Source organism: Dendronephthya gigantea, unplaced genomic scaffold (genome assembly GCF_004324835.1).
Source record: "Dendronephthya gigantea isolate DGI-Jeju-01 unplaced genomic scaffold, DenGig_1.0 000118F, whole genome shotgun sequence".
In the NCBI taxonomy this organism is placed as follows: domain Eukaryota; kingdom Metazoa; phylum Cnidaria; class Anthozoa; order Malacalcyonacea; family Nephtheidae; genus Dendronephthya; species Dendronephthya gigantea.
The window spans coordinates 66,395-88,959 of record NW_021163128.1 but is presented as its reverse complement, the minus strand read 5'-3'; the positions used below and the strand labels follow the sequence as shown (position 1 = coordinate 88,959).

The 22,565-nt window shown below is 37.0% G+C and overlaps 3 protein-coding genes across 3 annotated transcripts; 1 reads left to right on the top strand and 2 right to left on the bottom strand.

Annotated features, from left to right (window-relative positions):
• Positions 1–2,338: 2,338 nt before the first annotated feature.
• On the bottom strand, positions 2,339–3,499 carry LOC114535438. The gene is made up of 3 exons (XM_028556746.1): positions 3,258–3,499; positions 2,847–3,086; positions 2,339–2,504 (listed from the first exon to the last, which is right to left on the bottom strand). The coding sequence occupies exons 1-3, from the start codon at positions 3,497–3,499 to the stop codon at positions 2,339–2,341; spliced, it is 648 nt and encodes a 215-aa protein (XP_028412547.1).
• A 10,115-nt stretch (positions 3,500–13,614) lies between these two features.
• Positions 13,615–15,342, top strand: LOC114535437 (ATP-dependent DNA helicase RecQ-like). Its single transcript, XM_028556744.1, has one exon. The coding sequence runs from the start codon at positions 13,615–13,617 to the stop codon at positions 15,340–15,342; it is 1,728 nt and encodes a 575-aa protein (XP_028412545.1).
• Positions 15,343–17,427: 2,085 nt separating this feature from the next.
• LOC114535436 lies at positions 17,428–19,067 on the bottom strand. The gene is made up of 3 exons (XM_028556743.1): positions 19,006–19,067; positions 18,303–18,746; positions 17,428–18,156 (listed from the first exon to the last, which is right to left on the bottom strand). The coding sequence occupies exons 1-3, from the start codon at positions 19,054–19,056 to the stop codon at positions 17,428–17,430; spliced, it is 1,224 nt and encodes a 407-aa protein (XP_028412544.1). The 5' UTR covers positions 19,057–19,067.
• Between the last annotated feature and the right edge of the window lie 3,498 nt (positions 19,068–22,565).

Sequence of the window (22,565 nt, the reverse complement as noted above, 5' to 3'; positions counted from 1 at the left end):
TTTTTTTACAGGACTGATGAGAAGTTGCCTGAAAAGGAGCCAAAGTTTCTTGTATTTTATTCATGTCTGCTTTCTCTGTTTAATTTGTTTTGCTTTAATTGCAAAGAAGGAAAACCAAAAGTGTCAATGAAGATGAATGGTAAAATGGTAACTGTGTTCCAAGAGTGACAGATGTAAGAGTATTCCTTTTGTGTGGAAGAGTCAGCCATATTTGCTTGGTAAACATCCTGCTGGTAACATTCTTTTAAGTTTGGCAATACTCATGGCTGGTGCTTCTGTTAGCAAGGTGCTACTTATATGTAAGCATCTTGGTTTGATGGTCTACTCTGTTCGAACATTTCTTTACCATCAGAAAAAGTATATGTTCCCTGCTATTGTCAAGCATTGGAAAGCTTACAGCACATCATTGATGGAGTCATTAAAGAGGAAAGAGAACTTGACATGGTGTGGAAATGGGAGGTTTGATTCCATGGGGCACAGTGCAAAATATGGAATGTACACCATGTTTTGTAGCAACATTGATAAATGCATACATTTTGAATTAGTGCAGGTAAAGTTGAAGTAAAAAGATTGAAATCTGTATTAGGATGTTTACATGAATGCTGTTTGCATGATTAATTAAGTTTGGTCATTTTTTTCTTAGGCAAATGAAACTGGTGGTAGCACACAGATGGAGCTTGAGGGTGCCAAAAGAAGTTTCGACCATCTAATTTCTTCAGGTTTAAAAATTGCTACCTTTGTATCTGACCGCCATAAAGGAATTGCAAAATGGATTAGGTTGAAGCATCCTGGTACAAAACATCTTTATGACATCTGGCATGTTATACGGTCATGCATAAAGAAATTGTTGAAGGCCAGCAAGAAGAAAGGGCATGAAATTTTAAAAGATTGGACAAAAGCAGTGCGAGACCATATTTACTGGTGTGTCCATTCAACAAAAGCTAACTTCCATGAGCTGGTCATTGCAAAATGGACGTCTCTTGTCCGGCATGTCTCAAATAGACATGATAGTCATGGTGAACTTTTTCCACAATGTGCTCATGATGATGACATTCCTCAAAGAAAATGGATTAAAATTGGTAAGGTCTTAAAATAGATAATTAATTAATGACCGCAGATTTTAACATTAATTTGGATTTATAAGTGGATTGCATTATCCACATATAGATATATAAAATGGTAAGAAATCAGTTAGTATTGATGCATTAGTGTGAAAAGATACACGTTGTACCTACTACATACTTTAATCTAACTTCAAAAGGTTTACTGGTCCAAATCATTTAGGTTAATTGCAGCAGCAAAGAAACCAATCTCTTTTTTTTCTAATTGTTAATGGAACTCCTGCATATGACAAGTTTCAAGAAATTATCTTGGACAAGAAATTATTGAAAGATATTGCCCATTTATCACCTGATCACCAGACTAGTGAACTTGAGGGATTGCACTCAACACTAAACCATTGGCACCCAAAGATGTTACACTTCTCATGGCTTGGCACATATTGCAGGTAACTAAATGTGATATATTTTAGTTTCAAAAGTTTGAAAGCTGTACAATTACAGTATATTTGTAGCTCATGTGACTGATATGACTCTTTACTGGCTTATGAATAATTTTATTTTACTATTATAGGCATATTTTAGCATGTCTACATTATAATGAGAATTTAAAAAGAAAATCCAAACAATCAAAAAATGGTGGTGTATATACTGCAGTCACTTATCCCAAATACAAACTGGGAGAAGAAGTTGTACGTGAAGTTAAAGTGCAACCCAGCTACAGTAAGTACCTAAATTAAAATGCTTAAGTGTTCTGAAGAAAAGTTTTAGTAATGAAACTGCAACAATGTATAATGAATGCAAGCTTGGTAGAAAAAATAATTGATTTGCTTATTTTCATGTTAACTATTTACAGAGTATGTTGAGGATATTGCTGAGACATTACTCTCAAGTAATAAAAAGGATTTGCAAAAAGTGTTGGATGATCTTAAGATTACAGCCCCCTTGGCTAGTCAATTCAAGGAGAAGCGATCAAGACATGAAGCAATAGAGTACCAACAACAAAGGAAAAGTAAAGTCCAGAAACTTTTCCCTGAAGGTAAAATCTAACTACAAGAAATTAACAACAAACGTATAAAGCATAAAAAATTCACAATTAGTTTTGATTTGCATTTATAGCCTCTCAACAAGAAACTCAGGAAAAGGAGTTGCATGCAGCTATGACTCAACAGCAGAATCCAGAAGCAAGAAGGCAAACAAGAAAATGTAGGAAATGCAAACAGCCAATGAAAGGCCATCCTAGAGGTCATTGTCCTTGACAAAACATGTTTTCTTTTAGTTTATTCCCTTGCTCCTGCAAGTAAATAACCTGTCTGTGCCCCTTGTACAGCAAATCTTTCTCTAAGGTTGTGATAGATGCATGCTGGCAGTGGTAGAGTGTTATCCCATCCCATTGTTCCACACAACCAACGAATTATAAAACGATACCCAACTGCACGAAGGTACCTGGAAAAGATGAAAGACAAATGTCTTTAATTAACATAAATAATTTGTAACAAGCTGAAAGAAAATACGGTATACAGGGTGTCCCCAAAAAAGTACCCCCTATTGAAATCAAACCTTTGTTAGCAATTGAATGCCTTATTATTATGTTAAACCAACCAATGAGTAGAATTAAAAGAGAGAGCTTTGTTTTAATGCCTTGCCCTAATAACTATATCCTATATACACACTATTGCATTGATCATGCATTCAAACCCCAACAAAAGCTTCATTTCAATAGGGGGTACTTTTTTGGGACACCCTATATATGATGGGAACAGATAATTCTAAAGTCTTAATACTAACTCATTCATCGGTGTGTTTTGTTCCCGTCGCATGTATCGCCCATCTCTCCTTTTAAGAAGTGGACCGACCTGTTCCAACACAATTATTTCAGTCAAAGCATTGTATTCTGCACATGTTATTATGCATTCGGGTTCAAGGCCTTCAAAAGTATATTTTCTAATTGCTTCACCAACTTCCTTGCAGCATCGAAATTCCAATGAGCCTACCAAGTGTTGGTCACTACAATTGTCGCATGTGCACCTATAAAATAAAATTTTTAAACTGTTAGTGCAAAGGCCATGGGCCCATGGCACATGATCAAAAAAATACATTTTCATGGATCGTGAAGTGTGCAAAGGGAAGGTTGTTTTGGATATTAAAAGTCATAGTGGTCCAATCTTGTTGATACGGTGTTAAAAATATTAAACTTACCAATCTTGTACAGATATTGTCCTTTCAAAACGACGTTCTAAAACAATCCTTGGGATGTTGTCGGGGCCGTCATTCTCTGAGAGATTTTCAGACTCGCTGGAGTTGCTATCATTTTCAGACGCTAAAGGTTCATCTTGGTAAGGTTCTATCGAACCAATATCTACTTCTCCATCGCTTGAACTATTTTCAGCTGAATCGCTAACGTCGGTGGATGTTATAGAACTAGTGTCCGACTCAGACATTATGAATACACAGATTACTTTGACGAAAACTTTGTCTAACTTCGGCTGTTCACCTAAACGCTTGTATAAAAACAATGCGCAAGTAATTTGATCCATACTGTGACGTCGCATGCGCATAACTTCCGGTTGACAAAAATTACCTCAACGAGGGTACTTTTGAATGCAATTTTTTTTGTTTTCTTTTCAAAATTTGCGATTAAAAAATATATTAAAAAATTTATCAAATCATGAAATACAATAATCCATAAAAACATTGGAGGCTGTGGTGACATTTCATATACACTTTAATCACCCATTCACGTCAGTTAGACTAATGCCATATCAATGTCTGAGTGAGACATAAGACTGCACCATTCCTCTCTAAAATCGCCAAAATCGTTGTAAGTTGATGGGAGCTCTATCACTGCTCCACAAGTATGAAAGACTGGCAAACGACCTTTACCAACCAAAGAGGTAAATGCGATAGAAATCTCCTCAACTAAAATAATATTGGATCCGGTGGATATTCTCAAGAAGTGTTTAAGATCATTTGTATTAAGACCTTTGATCCAACGCTTTAAATGACTTAATGATTCATTCTCAGCAGGGGATTTTGGTTCAGCTTTAATGAGCTTACATACTTTGCTCGCAGTAGGAAAAAAAGAGGTGTATATCTGAAACAAGGCGTCGTTAGAAGTGATAAAAGATTTCAAAGGTACTAAGACTTCTGACCAACAGTCACATGCATATCTTGGTTTCTGCACCAATTCTTTATGTGCAATTTCAATAATCAGATCCTTGAAGTTTTCAGGCGTAGCAATCTTCTTGCACTCAAAAGCCGTTAAAAGATCTAAAACCTCTTCAGTATCAACACTTACAGAGGAAGAAATAACTTTTTCTACTAAGATGGCTTCGGTTCTAGAGATATACTTCATAAAAGAGTTAAAGTACATATCAGAAGTGACAGATTCCTCCCCGAAAAGACAGCAACTTAAAGACTGGGGATATTTGAATAGGCAAATAGTGTTCTTGTACATAACCTTTGAGTAGGACTCTGGCGAGAGCCTGCCACATGCACTTAGACAAATCATGACAAATTATTGGTACTCTTTCAGCTTCACCGAGCATATATCTATCGTAGATACCTTTCCAAAATATGGAAATCGCATCTCGTACAGCCCCGCTACCTACACCTTTCTCTACAATACCTCTGGGATCGATTATATGTACACATATGAACTTGTTTAAAATGTTACTATTAGCAAAATAGTGAAGGAAATCATTCTTTACTTGAGTTCTATGGATAACCAAGACCTCATCTTCCATTTCTTCCAACGATGTCAGGGATATGACCTCAGTGTTGTTGACGTTTTCTGTTTCAACTAATATATCTAGAAAAATTAAAAATGACTGTTCTATATGTGATATGCAATACAATACTAGATAGGAATTAGAGGGCTCTTCCATGCATGATATTTCTAACCTTCAAATATATCTTCTGGAAATAAAAAATTTTCACTGATATTTGTTTCAGTTGCCTGGTTGTTAGAGGTAGTTGCTTGGTTGCCAGAGGTACTTTCTTGGGCATCAGAGGTACCTGCTTTGGTAGTGGAGATGCTCGCTTGGGTTTCACAGGCACTTGATTGGGTGCCAGAGGTACTTTCTTGGGCATCAGAGGTACTTGCTTTGGTGGCAGAGATGCTCTTGGGTTTCAGAGGTACTTATTTGGTAATCATAGCCAAAAATTGCCTGCTTGTTAAGAGTTAACATAGTTTGGTTGCTATTCCAGTCCTGAGAGTTAATTGTTGGGGGGCTGTGTGGTCCTAAATATACAGGAGTAAGAAATTTGAAATAAAAATTTTTAATCTTTTTGTTCTTTTTTATTGGTTGTCAGTTGATAACAGTACTGTTTTTACCACACTAAATTCATAATTACCCAGAGATTCATCTTCAGTATTCTCAATATCATTGGCAACTACAAACATATAAATATAGCATTATAGCAACATTTATGTCATTATTGTCCTTAGGTGTTTCTTATAGGCCCTATAGCATTTTAGTGTGGGCCCATCCTAAGTCCTATGTCACACAACATCATGAAGTCCTGGTTTTTGGGGTGCTTTTTATATCCAACAACATGGGACTGATTTTCAGGGCCAAAAATATAACTTGGCCTGATTTCATCATTTCTGTATGATTTTGTCACAAAAGATCATAATTGAGGGTGACAAGAATTAAAAGTTGAAAAAATTTCAAACTGATGTTAACATACATGATTGGAGAACTGTACTGTATCTGCTTTAATTACATGCAAATCAGTTTGTTATAGGTAAATAATCCTTACTTTCAAAGTCAGAGACCTTGCACAAGTACAAGTTGACTCGATTATAAGGCCTTCCAATTGCTTTCTATATCTCTCAACTGTAAATGGCTGTGAAGTTCCTGGAATAGTGTTAACCAGATCAAGTCTGGGTACATCAGAACACAATCAAAGTCACCAGAATCCCTCAGGTGTTTATTATGAGCCAACTGCTTGTCCATCCCCAAACTCTTCACTTTACAACTGGAATAATTTTTTTCACATCAAGAGGTAGAAGAGAACCTCTTTTGACTTTCAGCTGGCTTGCTACTCCACATTCTACCAACCCAATATTTATCTATATAATTACAATTTCATAATAATCATAGATTGCATCATGTAAACTGATTTGACAACTGTATAAATGCTAAACCAAATGCTATCTACCAAAATAATATTAAGTTTACTATTACTGCTAAGTAATACTGCCAAATTTATCAATGTCTTATAACTTTAGAAAATATATGATGATAGGGGGGGAACCCATCATGTGTCAATCTCTAGTATAAGTGTGAAATGATAAACAAACATTTACAATTTCTTCCTTTTTTTTAATGATTTTGTTCTTTCATCTGATTTTCTTTTTTTTCATTTCGTTAAAGGTTTGTTGACTTTGTTCTTGGTCTTTAGTTTCTCTGCTTGATCCTCTCTTCAGAAATTCCACCATCTCTTCAGAGGAAGAACCACTTGTTTGTCATGGCGCTAATGCTTCCACTCAGCGAAAATAGCCTTCCTTTTAGACAGGGCAAGCACATCAGCTGGCATTACTAATGATGTTCCATCTGGTGAGTGTGAAAATGTGAATCCAAATTTTGATATTGCCCTTTTTAAAAATAAAGTAGAGGGATTGAATAGAACTGAAATTTGTAATTTAATTAAGAATGTTTTTAGACCTGCCAAACATTTTTCTTTTCCTAAAACTGATTCCAGGAGTTTTCGGTATGAGTGGTTAGAACTACATTCATGGCTGTGTCTTGTGTACTGTTTGGACATCGCTTTCATGGTAAATCCTCCAAAGTTCTGAAATTGTTTTGTGAACCTTTCCGTGATTAGTGTGATGCTACCTATGCATTTAGAAAGCATGTTGGGAAAGGTGTTGGGTGTGGAGAAAAGGGTTTGCATGCATGTACATTTCCAATATTAACCTTTTTTACTCTACAATTTTAGGGTCCGAGCAGGTGATAAAATCTTAGAAGAACATCTGAAAACATGTGACAAAAACCAGATGTATATTTCCAAAACCAGCCAGAATAAACTAATTTTGTGTTGTGGTGAGGTCATAACTGCTCAAATTGTTAAGGACGTCAAGGTTTGCAAGGGTTCTTTCAATTATTGCAGATTAGGCTGCAGACACATCTCATAAAGAACAAATGTCCCTTGCTGTACGTTTTGTAGAATCGGACATGAATGTCCAAGAAGAGTTCCTTTCTTTTTTACAGTGCAAATGGGGTTTGAGTGGTGAAGAATTGGCCAAGTTAATTTTGGATGCTCTTAACAATCTTACTTTGTCTATTGATGATTGTAAAGCGCAAGGGTATGATGGGGCAGGTGCTGTCGCTGGCATTAACGGATTGTCTGCTCATATTTACGTCTAAATCATAAAGCACTTTAAACACACTTATAGCCATAGACTTAACCTAGCTGTTTGTGATTTTTTAAATTTAGTTGAAGTCAACACAACAATGAAACATGTGAAGGATGTTTCCAAGTTCATAAATGTACCTCAACCCGTAATATGCCTTTTGAAGAACACGTCCGCAATAGCTCCGAAACTGAATCCAAGAAAACCAGGCTTGTTGATGTTTGCAGAACTCGTTGGGTATAGCCTATAGATGGTTTGAACACATTTGAAGAGCTTTTTGTACCATTGTGTGTCACATTGGAGGAGATGCATGACAATAGAGAGCGTAATATAATCCTTCCCTCGTCACAGACGCAATCTATATCAGAATATTATAAACGTACTGTTACTATTCCTCTTGTTGACCATATCCATTCTGTTTTACAGGCGAGATTTGATCTTGATAGTGTTAATGTGTACAAAGGTTTAAGTATAGTGCCAATGAAGACGATTTCTCTTAAAACCAATGGCATTGATTGGAAACAAGAGTTCAAGACTGCTTCTTCCTTTTATGCTGACGATTTACCAGTTTCCTTGGTGTTAGATGCAGAGTTACGATTGCGGGAGACATACTGGGAAACCTATGCTGGTCCACTACCAAACAATATTCTAGCACTTTAAAATCTGTTTGTTTTGATGGTTTTGAGAACATAAAAATCATTTTACGTATTTTAGGCACACTGCCGATTACATCATGTGAATGCGAGCATAGTATTTCTGCACTTAGAATCCTGAAACATTACAAACGTTCAACGATGATAGAAGATCGCTTGAATGGTTTAGTATTGATGAAGATTCATCAAGAAATTATTCCCAATGTTGATGCAGTGATTGATAAATTTGCAGTTGGAAATACCAGATTAAGGTTTGCTTAGCATGAAATGTCCCTATGGGCCCAATCATTATCGACCTTCTCTTAGCCTTCCTTTTGCCTCCTTTCGTTCAAATTTTCCCTTTTGTTCATTTATTTAATGAATTTGACAAGTAAACTTTGTGTGCATGAAAATAATATATAAAAATTAAGAAGAACATAATCTATATATAAAAACTAGGTTACCTGCAAGGTAGGGATTGCTGCGGGCATTAAAAAGAAATTGAACCAAATAACTGTACAATTGTTAAACTGTACAATTGTTAAAAAAAATATTACAAAAGCGTTGAAATTTGTGAAATATGTGTCACATGATCACGTCGCAACTAATTTAACAAAGGATGTGTTAAGGTGAAATTTTTCTTGAAACTTGGAATTTTGCTTGTAATCAGTAAAGTCAATATGAAGATATGCCATATGGATTGGAAAAATATCAACGCAAAACACGTGCTTTAGCATTCAACATTTCTCAAGAGTAGAACTCTAAAGTTAACAAAATAATAATGTAAGTGACGAATTGCTATACTCGTTTGCTGTATTTGACTGTGATGAAACACGAGAGTTTGCTGCGATGAAACACGAGGCTCAATGACAAAGATGTAAAAATAAACTTCGATTATCAAACTAAACTGTGGTCTAACAATAAGATAAAATAGGAAATACTATCAAGCGCAGAGGTGCAAATGAAATCGAAGATATAATCAGTTCTTTCAAAGAATTGCTACTCATTTACTGTATTTACATGCGGCAATCGACAACGAAACACGAGCTACAATGAAAAATATGTAAAACATAACACTTGGATTTTTTATTTTAAACACTAAATTGCAGCTTTTACTGAGCTTTTTACCCCTAGTAAACCTCACACTGAATTAAGCGCAGTACCCGTAGTGCAAATGAAACCGAGAATACAAACAGTTTAATGGTTCAAATAAATGAAATTCGAATTCGGCAGACTGCCCAGGCACACTGTAACGATGAAACACGAGGCACAATGACAAAGATAAAGAAATAAACTTGGATTATCAACACTGACGCCTGTATTCTAAAAGCTCACTCACACTCACACTTGAGTGGGACTCAAGTGAGATGCACTTAAGTGGAACTGAAGTGTGAGTGAGAGTGGAATGAGAGTGTCAGTGTCCGCTCAATGAAGGGTCACTCACCCTTGAAAATATTAGGCAGATTTGAATTCAAAGACGTCACTCGAGTGTGACTTGCTGGAGTTTGGCTTTGATGTTGAATATTAATGAATGATGGAAGGTATATAGACTAGTAAGACTGTTGTTAGTCTTGTCAATGCGTTCGTACGATGTTACTGATTAAGATGGCTGAAGGTAGACAATACTTTTCGCAATTGGAAAGGTCGCTGTTAACTGAATTAGTGCGAAAGCACAAAGATCGTCTAGAAAATAAAAAGAATGATTACAAAACCATACACAAGAAAAATAAAACGTGGGAGGCTGTATCCGAACAATTCAATTCCCAGTCAGGTGTGACGAAGAGGGATGCAAAGCAGTTAAAAAAGTGTTGGGAAAACGTCAAGGCTCGTGCAAAAAACAACTGGCGAGAGAGAAGAGAGACGTTAAGTTAACTGGTGGCGGTCCATCATCGTCGAAACAAGACGATGAAGCTGCGGCTGTTGCTTCTATAATTCCAACCCAAATCGACAGCTTAAATAATGTATTTGATGATGATAATTTTGAAGTAGGTGAGACAATGCAAAATCGCTATGCATGTAGGTGTTATACCATGGTATATGTCTTCAATTAATTTCCAATTACTTTCAAATTTGTACATAACATGTAATTGACTTTATTGGATGTTTAATGTATAGCATTTGATCGCGATGAAAATGAAATTGATTTCGAGACGACACCTTCAGGTGAAGTCACTGCACCGAACGAAAAAGAATTGCCGCCATCTGTCATTGACGCTGCCCTCACACCATCATTCACAAGAAAACCTCAAATATTCGCTGCCCAAGCACGTTGTTTGGACATGCAAAGCAAGCAGCATGAAGCAGAGATGGAGATCTTGGTGTTAAAAAAACAAAATATAATAAATGAACACACAAGGAAAATGGAAGTGCTGAACTGCAATATTGGGAATCGATGACAAATTCAATTAAATCCACACAAGAGCAGCAACAGAAACCAAAGACACGGGCTAGGAAGCAAAATTAACAACAAAAAAGCCCTAAAAATAGAAAATGGTTGAACGAGCATATTATATATTGCTTGTTCTGGCCATTATGAAGTTGTGTAATTAGAGAACAAAAGATCAATGATGTATATTGTATTTAATAGTTTAGTATACATGTATATTAATTGTGTCATCAATATGAATACAATATGTATAATTTACGTAAAATGTCGCATTATCAGGGATCGCCAAACCGCATCTCCCAAACGTCTTTCATCAGCATGCATATCATCTAATGCTTCCTCATCAGCCAGAATATGATCTGGTTCATCTATGGGATCATTTCGGCTTCTTACGAAGTTATACAACACAGCTGTAGCGACAATTATAGTTAGGGACGTTTGCAGTTTTGTGCGAAGTGTTGTCGAAACACGTGGAAACATCCTTTTCCATGTCCCAAACATCCTTTCCACTGTGTTTCGTGTACGTATTTGAGCCACATTATACCTGCATGCCGGTCGGGTCTGCGGATCAATTACTGGTGTCATTAGATATTGGCGGCATGGATAACCGCTATCACCAAGTAATATACCTGGGATATCACCACGTTCAAACTGTGCACATATGCGACTATTGTCGAATATTCTAGCATTGTGTACGCTACCGGTCCAACGAGCGACAATGTTTAAAATTTCTAAATTTGGCCCACAAACCGCTTGAACATTTATTGAGAAGTATCCTTTTCGATTTCTAAATAGTTCAGCATTTTCACCCCTCGGGCATAGTATTTTTATGTGTGTACGTCAATTGCACCCACAACACTTGGAAATGCACAAATTCTCTAGAAATCTAGTTTAAGTTGATCCAACATATCACCTTCAGGAAAAGTTATGTAATTGTTTTTAAACGTGCGATTGCCTTGGATACTCGCTTTATAATTCAACTTGCTGATGGCTGCGAAATTTCGCACAAATCTCTGCATGCTAGCTGGAATGTTCCCGTAGCGTAAAACCTGAGCGTCAACAAAGTTTGAATATCTGCAGGAATAGGTTTCCCTCGATCATTGTGTGCAGGTATTTCTGGCCTAATTATCTCCGGTAACTCTCGAAATCCGGCCTTAGTTATTCGGTATCTGCCACGGAACTGCTTCTCGTCATATTTCCCATAATCAAAAATATATGGTCTCCGCCTATCTCTGTTGTTTCTTGAGACATTATCCAGCAATTCTAACCTTCTTAACCACCTTTCCGCCATATTTGAATCACTAACTGCAACTGAGTATAACTGAGTGTAGCTCAAGGGACGTATGCCTCTCACTCACACTTCACTCAAAATCTGAGCTTCACTTGAGTGTGAGTGGTGTCTTTGAAAAGTTGGAGTGTGAGTGGACACTCATTCAGTGTGAGTGGACACTCATTGAGTGTAAGTGTGAGTGATCTTTAAATACAGGCGTGAGTCAAAATAAGTTTAAACAGGCAAAACAATCAACAATACTTAAAATACGATTAGATAGTCAATACTGTATATCGCGCGTCGTACGATATCCTAAACGAAAAATCTAGACATCAATGCGCCAATATTTATATAGTGAATCAAAGCAAATTACAGTAGAAATCAGGCAAAATGACAAACAACTGTCAACCTTATAATAAATGAAAACAAAGGGGAATGAAGAACGGAATGTATGTTAAATCTGGTACCTCTTCCAGACTTGAACCTTTGACTTTTAATCCATATTGGTATTTAATCCATATCACTGAAACGTGAGATTAATTTGTGCACAACTGCGCATACAAACAGGCCTGATACAACTGCGTCACTGCGCACAACCACAATGCAACGCAACCCTAAATATTTGCTTTCACTGCCTACTGCGCCAATTAGACTGCTGCTACGCTTGCTCGTTTCAGGCTCGCTCGCTCCTCAGCAATTAATTACATATTATTAGTATAATCCATTTCTTAACATACAATATAGTATACCAAATTACTTAAAAATATATGTAAAAGATATACGTAAAAGATATACGTAAAAGATATACGTCATTTTTCGAAAAGCCCTGCCTGGTCATTTCATTTCAAAATTTGAGTTTTTCTAACTGAGTTTTTGGGGTAGCCAATATAAATTAGTTTTGTACAGTTTTTTTGTTGAGTTGACGAGTATGTAAACTTCGTCTGCAATAATTGACATTTTAATTAGGAACTTTGATCAATGATGAAACATACACAAAATTATTAGTTTAATATAATAAATAATAGTTGGGGGGGTTAAAGGTTTGGAACCGACTTGGGCGGTGTGAAAAATTAAACAGTTTCACAACCAAGAAATGTCCCAAATAGTCACCCAATTTCAACCAAACTCCTTTTGCTCTGGAGCAAAGGTGTGAAATATCGTCCATTTTCTTGTATGGAAAGACCAAAAAGGACAGCCGGTCGTTCATGGGCAGCGTTGTAAGTTTTGAGGTCTCGCAAGAAGGGCCCTTGTGATTGTCCATCACGTCTCACATCCGGGATTGTAGATGCCACCATCGGAAAACTTTGTGCCATATCTAACAGCCCAGATCGTTCCAGCATTGCCACCATGCAAGTTGATTTGGGTACAGGATCTCTCTATCGTGCAACAACTCCTTATTATGCCACATCTAGTTCGCTGTTCCTCGGTTCTGCGGCACAGGCTAGGCTGGTGAGGTATTTGAAATTGCTCAGCATGTACACTAATGAGACAGTGCATGGCCCAAGGGGCCATTTGGATTTTGGTTTAGTGGGGTGTAGTGTAGCTATGGGTGGCAATTCTAGTTAATAGTCAGGCAACTAGGCTTGCATTTCCCATAACTCATCTCCTGTAAGCCTATGGAAGAGTGGTTACGCTTGGAATAGATTACTATCTTCACTAAACAGCTGGCACATAGCCGCATGTTTGTTTGAATTCGAATTTTGAACAACATTCACCAACCTCGTTCCCAGGGCCTTGGTGGGGAGGGGGCGAGGTGGAGAGAAGGCCCTGGCAAAGGCTGGTATCACGTGACCAAATTTTCCAATATATTTGGAAAATTTTCGCGCCAAATTTTGTAGCTCATTACTATTCTGTAAGACTAAGTAGTGCAAAGGAGTAGAGTTTGTTGCAATTTCAACGTATAAATTATGACAACTTTTTTAAATGCATTGCGGTATGCTTTTGACTCTTCCGGGTATTCAAACATTTTTCTCAAAGTTAAGCAAATAAAGATTTTAGAAGCTTTGTACCAACAAAGAGACGTGGTCGCAGTCCTTCCAACTGGATATGGAAAGTCTGTTATTTTTCATGTGTTGCCATTTTTACTTGAATATGGCAAACGAGAAACTAATGGTACAACTGCTGTTATCGTCATCGCACCTTTAAATTCGCTTATAGATGATCAGATATGCAGTTTGAGAAAGAGGGGAATTAACGCAAGAGATTTACGAGGAGATTTATGCGACGGCAATCGAGATGATGCTGCTTCTAGATCAGTAAGGTCTGGAAATATTGCAGCATCGGATCCAGACACTGATTCTTCTGAAAGTGAACAAGCTGAACCTTTTAACCAAAACCTTGATGATATGTGTAACGATTGCAGAATTTTATTTGCTCACCCCGAGCAGATAGTTTCAAAAAATGTATTACTACAGGAATATCAAGAGAGGATTGTCGCTTGTGTTATTGACGAGGCCCATTTAATAGATGAATGGGGACAGGAGTTTAGGCCGGATTATAGCAAACTTTGTCGTTTGGCTTCTTTGTTCCCATGTGCACCAATTCTTGCTCTTACAGCCACAGCTCCAAAAAAAACAAGAGATATGCTTGTTAAAAGTCTTAACATGAAAGCGCCAGTCACGGTAATAGGAGCACTGGATAGGCAAAATATTTTTCTTTGCAAAAGTAAACGGAAACCTTCAAAATCAGGATCTAAAAGTTTTGAAGAAATACTACGCCCAATTGCAAACGATTTAAAGAAACAGCTAGTCGATTTCCCACTAACAATAATATATTTACCGTTGAAGTGGTGCGGCTTTGCGTTTAATTACTTTGTTGACATATTGGGCAAGGAGAGCTACTACCCGACAACGTCGGCCGGGAATCCAGAACATTGCCTGTTTGCACAATATCATTCTCCTCAAACGGATGCAATGAAAAAAATGATCTTAGAACAATTGACTGACCCTTGCTATGACCTTAAGACAATCAGAGTTATTTTTGCAACTGTTGCCATAGGGCTCGGAGTAAATATTCCTGACGTGCGACAAATAATTCATGTGACAGTACCACGGACGTTGGAAAGTTATTATCAGCAGATCGGGAGAGCAGGGCGTGATGGTTATCCTGCAAGAGCTTATCTTTATTATAATGGAACGGATATCGCTTCAAACAAACCTGGTTTAACTGACGAAATGCGAGAGTATTGTCTATTACGAAGTGGTTGTATGAGAAAGTATATAATGAACTACCTGAACTCGGACACGTCTTGTGACATTTCGAAACACGAATGCTGTTCAAATTGTGCCGAGATTTGCCAATGTTCAAAGTGTATTCCCGTACAATATTTGACATGCACAACAGAGAATCTACATTCTTCATTTGATGAATCTTCCGTTCCCAAACCAGTTCGTGTGGTCAGCGATTCTAAGCGACGAGAAATTAAAGAAAGGTTACAAGCATACAGACTTGGCCTTTGTGATAAAATTTTTGGAGGTATCGACTTGAGGACTGGATTCACCCTTGCTCTTATTAAAGATATTGTTGCAAACTGTGAATATATTGAAAATGAGAATGATATATTAAGTTCTTATCCTGTTTGGGAAGAATCTCATGCGGAAAATATAATGAATATTATAAAACAATGTACTCAGTAATACTTTTCGGTAAGTGTATTTTATTTCGATTCATAAACGTTGCATGTTTATTTACACATTGATTTATTATTAAACATATACTTGTACGAAACCGAGAACTGAAATGAATTACCATATAGCTACGTAGCTAAACGCCAAAGCCCTCTACTTTTGTTGGAATCAAATATATACCATCCAAAATGTTAACTCAAGAGCATGTGGTTTATGAATACCATAATCTATATATTTAGTCCCCTCTATAGTAACCCCCCCCCTCCTTATACAACTGTCTTCTAGCTATGTTCTTTGCCTAAATTATCACTGTTTGGCATGGATTGATAAACATCAGCCCCTCTCTTCTAACCCACTCACTAATAAGCTCCCTTTTTGGTTTGAAGAGAATAAGCCCTCAGCTTGCATGAGGTTACAGTATGCATGCATACAAACCTGTCAAATTCCCAACCTTACAATGATTATCATGTAGTCATATATGTACAATATTAATGTAAACTACACAACAAGTACAGTTGGCTCATTCAATCACCAGTTCAATTATGATACTTGCTTGTTTTGGTTTTGTCCTTTCCTATAACCAATCTTTTTTTTATGGTCATCTATCCATGCATGTAATTGAGCAAAATCTATGTTAACAAGTGGCGAGATTTCAATATCTTTAAATGAATTATGGAATCGGCCAGGGTTCAAATTGAAAGGGTTTAATTTACGAAGATCTTTAAGCATCATTAATTCGTCATCCTGAGAACTTCTTGTTGAATGGTGCTGTGAGGGTTTATGAACATGTGTGACATTGTCAAATTGGTTGACAATTCTGTGCAGGCCTGCTGATGCTTTTGAGACTCTTGTTAAGTTTTTTTCTGTCTTGTTGACTCCCATGCTTTTTACTACTGATTTACTTATTCTGTTGCATATCTCTTGTGTGAGATCACATTCAACATTGTTACCACGGCCACCATTCCAGTTAACAAAGCGTCCCCAAGTTACACGGTGGTGAAGTTGCTCAGAAAACAATGCCTCAGATTGGGCAATTGCAGTGAACATCTCCAATGCATATTTTGTAAATTTGGTTGAAGACTTGAAGTAGAGCAACAGTTGTTTAATATTTATGTTGCACCTTTCTCCATCACCCTCGGCTGTTGTATCAATTAACTGCATTAGAAATACAGCAAGTTCGACAACGTTAAGTCCATAGTATCTATGAGAAGCATAAAGATTTATATAGTATTAAGACTAACAGATAAAAATTCATATACACATTGGAGCCAAAATCACACAAGTCCTAAATCTGATGATAAAATACCAAAATTAAGCTGTTTAATAATCAACAATTCTAATTGGTGAGGTGGAGGGTTTTGGCCATATCAAACATTTCAAGTAAACATTATTTTATCATTGCATACACATATTTATATGTACTACAGCATACCTCACTCTATCTGGTTCATTAATTGAATCACTTGATGAATCCAAAATATCCCCTTCATTATTTTCTGTGTTATTACTCACATAATTTCTGATAAATGACTCAACAACATTATCAAAGTACTCCCTTTTCTGATCTTTGCTTTTTAGATTGGAAGGAAGTGTGTTGGTTGTGGGAGTTGAATTGATATCGGCCATACCCCAGAATTGAAGTGCAGCTTCTAATATATATGCTGTTCCAACACTCAGAAAAAATTGTTCACAGCCTTCGTATGAATCGAGTACCTTCTGTGGCGTGACATTCTTCCGTGAATATTTCTCTCGGAAAAATTTTAATGTTCCAGATTCTCTTACAGAACAGGAATCAAAGAGCAAATCAAAGACAAACTATAAATGTAAAAAAAACACATATTTACAAAATATGGTGAAACAAACCCATTAAGCCATGGGGCTTCCAAGTAATATCATATGGCATTTGTCAAGAAAAATAAGGACCCACTGGGATGCATTGTACATCAATTGGTTAATGTTAACACAATTTCACCTGCAGATATGATGCTTTAGTATGCCAAAGTTCAATCTTAAATGGGCTACAGTGATCAAATCTGTCCTTTGCGGTGTGTGCGCCTGCTCGAAGATCCTTAGCACCAGCAAACCGGACTCTTGTTAATTGGTCACCACCAAATGGAACTGATATGCCTTGCATATGATCTGTGTTGTCCTCCTTTGTAACATGAGCTCCAGGTTGCTCTGGTCGTGAATGCCCAGATGAAATGCCGTTTTCAGGAGAATTATCTGATTGTCCTTTTTGGGCTTCTGAATCACACCAGCTCTGGAATAAATATCTTCAATTGCATCTTCATATGAACTTAGGATGTCAACAGTGTCAGCATAGCTCTTTTCATCTTTCATTTGTATAGGTAATGGAACAATTACGGATTGTTTTGACATCTCATCCTGGTATACATGGTCAATATGGGTTGGAACAATCGTCTTGAAAGCACCAAAAGCTGGCAGATATTGAACCAATATCCTGCTTATAATAACTTTATAATCTTCCAATAATTTTTTGCTTTCAGCAACACTTAATAAAAATGAACTGTTTTCCAAAGTTTTAATATCATGTTTAGGAGATAAGGACAAATTGTCTGGTATAGGAACTCGTTCAAAAAGAAGATTTGATGCAAAATAATGCATATCTTTGTTCTGATGATCCTTTCTCATATCATGACATAATATTCGAAAATCCCAGTTGTCACCTGTCCCTTGCATCTTGCAACCATTCTTTACCATTGTGATTGCTTCATCTGCAAAATGACCTCCAATTTCATCTAGCAAATTGACTTTGCTTTGATGTGATAATGCAAATCCAACCTTTTGGCATCTGGTATATAACTAAAATTTTGATAATGTTGTAGTGTTGTAAATTTGCATTCACTGTACGTATTATGATATTTAGATATTCACTATCATTGTACTAGAGATTTTAATAATTTATGTGAACCTGACAATTTAAACACTTGCAACAATAGATATTTTACCTGTTTTTTTGCATTTCCTTCTGCCATGATCAAGGTATTGATCCTTTGAACAAGACTTAACTCATGATTGCGTTGTATCATCAATATAGCATATGCCATACCAATACAAGGTGCGAGCTCTGACTGTGTTTTCTTTTTTGCTGTGACAGTATTTAAAACACTCAAAAGAAATGGACATCTCTTCTGCAGTTCGTATACAATATTCAGCCAATCGAATTTAACTATGTCATCAAAACCATTATTTCGTAACACAGAAGGGTTTTTTCTTAAGCAAAGTTCCTTACATTGTTCATCAAGTTCTTTTAGCAATATTTCCTGACATGCTTGTTTAATTTCCTTAATAGACATTGCACATTGCCCAATGTGGGTAGGGAATCTAGATTTGAGTGCTCGGTGTAACTTCTCAATTTGAAGTGCGTTGAGGGGCACTCCACTGACAGATGTCTAAAAGTTTATAATAACACATGTTAGAAACATTAAACACATGGGGCTGCCTGTGTAAAACTCTTAATATTGATATGATGTGATAATTATTTAATTAGATATGAATATGTATATTTCTATGTATTTAATGTAACGCATCACATATTAAATGCACGTATCTAATAGTCATTTATAATAGAACGTTGATCAGCCCAAACGTTATAGTAATATAAATATAAATACATACTGAATTCGAAAAAGGCAGTTAATTGTTACTCACACTTGTATTATTATTACAAAGTGAAAGTGGGTCAATCTCCAAGTATACCATTTCGTGGCTTTTCGTATTACAATTGGTCTGACCACCGGTATGACACGTCGGTAACAATCCTAGTTGTTTGGCAGCATATGGCGTATCAATAGTTGTCGTCGAGTTCGTCGTTATGCGCTTCTTGTTAGTTTCTTCAGTGGGTATGATGCACCTCTTAACTGAAAATCGTGAATGTATGCAATCCTGGAAATTGTGCACTTCGTTCTTGAACTCAATGAATTTCGTAATTTTCCGTTCACAACATCGACAAATGAGTGGCGACATTTGGTCATTCTCGCATATCGAAACGCCGAGCGTATCAGCAATAACTTCGACGAGTTTCTTCTTCTGGCCAGGTTTATGAAAGACATTAATCATCCTATCATTTTTGTTTCCACAAAGGCGACAACCATCGATAAAATCACTTGATACATACACTTTTTTTGGCGTGTGCGCCGAGATGTTTTCACTGTTAAGCTTCGCCATATTGAAAAATATTTCGCGGGTTTTTATACTATTGGCCAATCACAACGTCGTTAACAACAAAACGAGTTAAATTGCTTCAACCAATCACAAAGCATTTTAGCTCAGCCTTTGCCAGGGCCTTCTCTCCACCTCGCCCCCTCCCCACCAAGGCCCTGGGAACGAGGTTGAACATTCACAAAGCGAAAGTTTTATTGAAATCTGAATTTCTTTCAGCAATGATCGGTTAGGGTAAGGTTAGGGTTAAGTATGGAAAGCTCCTTATTAGCGCACGAACATTACTTCTGCTGGTTGCATTTTATAGAGTAACTCTAGACAACGACTCACAAAAGCTATAAACCTTGATTTTTCTCAAAGATACAATAATATGACCATTGTTCAAAAAGAATGCTTAGTAATAGTATTAAATGATAATGTTACAGTGTAAAACCCTGAATATAAGAACTTAGTCCAGGTTTTAAAACCATTAAAGATGAACTTCTGGGCAAAATTTCAAATTACGTTTTTGTTTTCTCACTCTTATAGATCTAATATTTATAACATTTCTATACCAAAGTGAAGAAAATAAAGTCATTAAAAACAATAATCAGCTAGGTTTGGTAATAAGGGTGCATACTGTCATAATTGGCACAATTCTGTTTGAATTGCACACCACACCTAAAATATGAGTTAAAAGTTAATAACTGTTAAGTTCTCACACGCAGGTTTTACTTGTATATTATCCAAAATATGCAACAGGTGAATATAATAGCAAAATAAATCTAAACGCAATTGACCCTATCAACTAAGATAATTTTGGAACAGGTTAATTGCACAGAGGCCGTTTACAGTAGAGTATAGTACCGTAGTTTGCTCAATGTTAGGTATTGCTCTACATTATTCTTGTCCCTTGGTACATGGCAAAAAAACGATCAGGTTGTTGCAGCGCTGATGAAAACAGGATTGAGCAATGTTTTGCTACCCATATTGTTCATAGTTGTCAACAACATTGAACAATATTGTCTGGTTCAGGCTCAACAATGTCGCTGCTGTTCACAAGTGTCAACAATGTGGGTAAGAAAACATTGCTCAGCTCTGTGGAGCAGTGGGATCAGTGTTTTTTGCCCCGTAGGGTGCTTAGCTGAGAACATAAGCCATTGTCTTCTAATAGCAACATAACGTTTTACAGCTTATTTACATGTCATACACAACCAATCTTTTGAAGTGTCAACAGGTTCAACACATGCAACGTGATACCAGCTTTCACAATTATCACACTGCACCCAGGAAATTTCCTCTTCGCCATCTTCACCATTCTCCTCAAAAGGATCTGCTTGAAAGCACGCCTGGCAAAATAATTTCTGCAAACAATTGTTACAGTACCATATGCCTTCGATATCTGTGTTATCAACTGACACGCAATCTATGTGAAACCATGTCTTGCATTCATCACAAGAAATCCCCATATCATCAGGCGTAGATTTATTATTGCTTTCTTGAAAACATTTACCACATTTGACGTTCATACTGTCTTTTCCCTTAAATATATGGCACCAATTAATTATGTGTCATTTCAATATTAATTTACTTAAATTTAGTTATTTTTAGGTAGGTAGGTAGGTGGGTAAGTTGTAAGTAGGTAGGCAACTTTATTTAACTAGGCTTACACATCACAGTAAACTAATAAACCTGTGGTTTACCTTGGAAGCGGCTTTTCTTTTTTGTTTTCGTGTCTCTGCTGCTTTCTTTGCACCTTCTTTGCGGTGTTCCTGAACAGATCGCAAATGTTCAAGCCAATACAACACTTCAGAAGGCTTAAGAAGCACTTTTTTCGCAAGTTCTTCACAGGAATTTGTGTCCAAAATCTTTTCTCCCTTCTTTTTCAATTCTTTCTTGAGTACTTCAGAAGGCGGTACACTTGCTGGAGTTTGACCTTCAAGGGTTAGCCTAATGAGGCCCTCTGGAGGCAAATAGTGTCCGAAACACAAGTTTGTACAAGACGAACATGTGGTAGATCCATATGGACGATCGGGATCTGCTACAGGGAGTGGAATGGTATCAATTGTTGGACCACCTGGAAACCAGCAAGGGTAGGGATTGGGTTTGCCTTTTTGACAGATTGGGTGTGGGCATTCCTTTCCATAACAACAAACAAGATGGAAAATATATCTTGTTGGCACAGATTTATTCAAATGGGCGTTTCGGATATTCCAGATCAATTGAATGTGCTTGTACTCAGTTGGGTGCTCTTGCTCCAACTTTGCTTTCTCTTGCTTCGAGCCATTTAAAAAAGTCCTTACAAAGCCACCTAAAGTCTGATGCAAAACTGAATCGACTCCTTTAAACAGGTTTATAACAGTGTCTCCACACGGGGCTTGGTCGACTCTTGATACGTAAACGTCAATAGCATCTGATAAGTTCTTTTTCAACTTCTCATTGTCGGTTTTGCCAGATTTGTCGCAATTCAAACCATTTAGTGTGGAAGGGATGAACAGATTTGTCCTTGCCTTTACTTCGCATCCGTTCTGAAGTTCTACACGGTTTAAGTTACTGCCACCGCTGTGCCTACTAGTAACCAACTGCATGTGTGTAGGCCGTAGGAAATGCCTTCTAGTCCACCAAAATTGCACCTCCTCTATGCAGGGGGCTTCATCACCTCCACTGTCAACCCGAATGCACTCTATGTCTTTTGGAAGTTCCGTTGATCTTTTGTTGAACTTAACTGCAAACTTTTCTTGCTTTTGAATCATTTCTAAGTCGACTGCATGCTGAGCTGGATTCTTCTTATGTAACGGTGAAGCTTTCACAACGCCAGCACACAATTCCCCTTCATCATTACTCTCCGTGAAATTATACGATATTGTCTGTATTGTGCATGGATATTTTTGTTGGTAATCCGTCTTTGTGGACAAAGATTGCTTTCCTTTGACGCACAGAGAAGCGCATTTATTACTTGTTGCATTCGAGTCAAGGCGAAAGACTGATAAGTCGTCTCTGTTTAGTACCAGCTTGTCGGCTGTTGTAGTATACTGAATATAATCTAACCCTTGATATAATGCACTCGACCA

Coding starts and splice junctions, on each gene's coding strand:
- LOC114535438 (XM_028556746.1), bottom strand. CDS start 3,499: ATGTCTGAGTCGGACACTAGTTCTATAACATCCACCGACGTTAGCGAT. Junction 3,087..3,257: donor ACAATATCTGTACAAGATTG/GTAAGTTTAATA, acceptor TTTATTTTATAG/GTGCACATGCGACAATTGTA. Junction 2,505..2,846: donor CAAAACACACCGATGAATGA/GTTAGTATTAAG, acceptor CATCTTTTCCAG/GTACCTTCGTGCAGTTGGGT.
- LOC114535437 (XM_028556744.1), top strand. CDS start 13,615: ATGACAACTTTTTTAAATGCATTGCGGTATGCTTTTGACTCTTCCGGG.
- LOC114535436 (XM_028556743.1), bottom strand. CDS start 19,056: ATGGTATACTTGGAGATTGACCCACTTTCACTTTGTAATAATAATACA. Junction 18,747..19,005: donor TTTGTAATAATAATACAAGT/GTGAGTAACAAT, acceptor ATAAACTTTTAG/ACATCTGTCAGTGGAGTGCC. Junction 18,157..18,302: donor AAGGAAATGCAAAAAAACAG/GTAAAATATCTA, acceptor TCAAAATTTTAG/TTATATACCAGATGCCAAAA.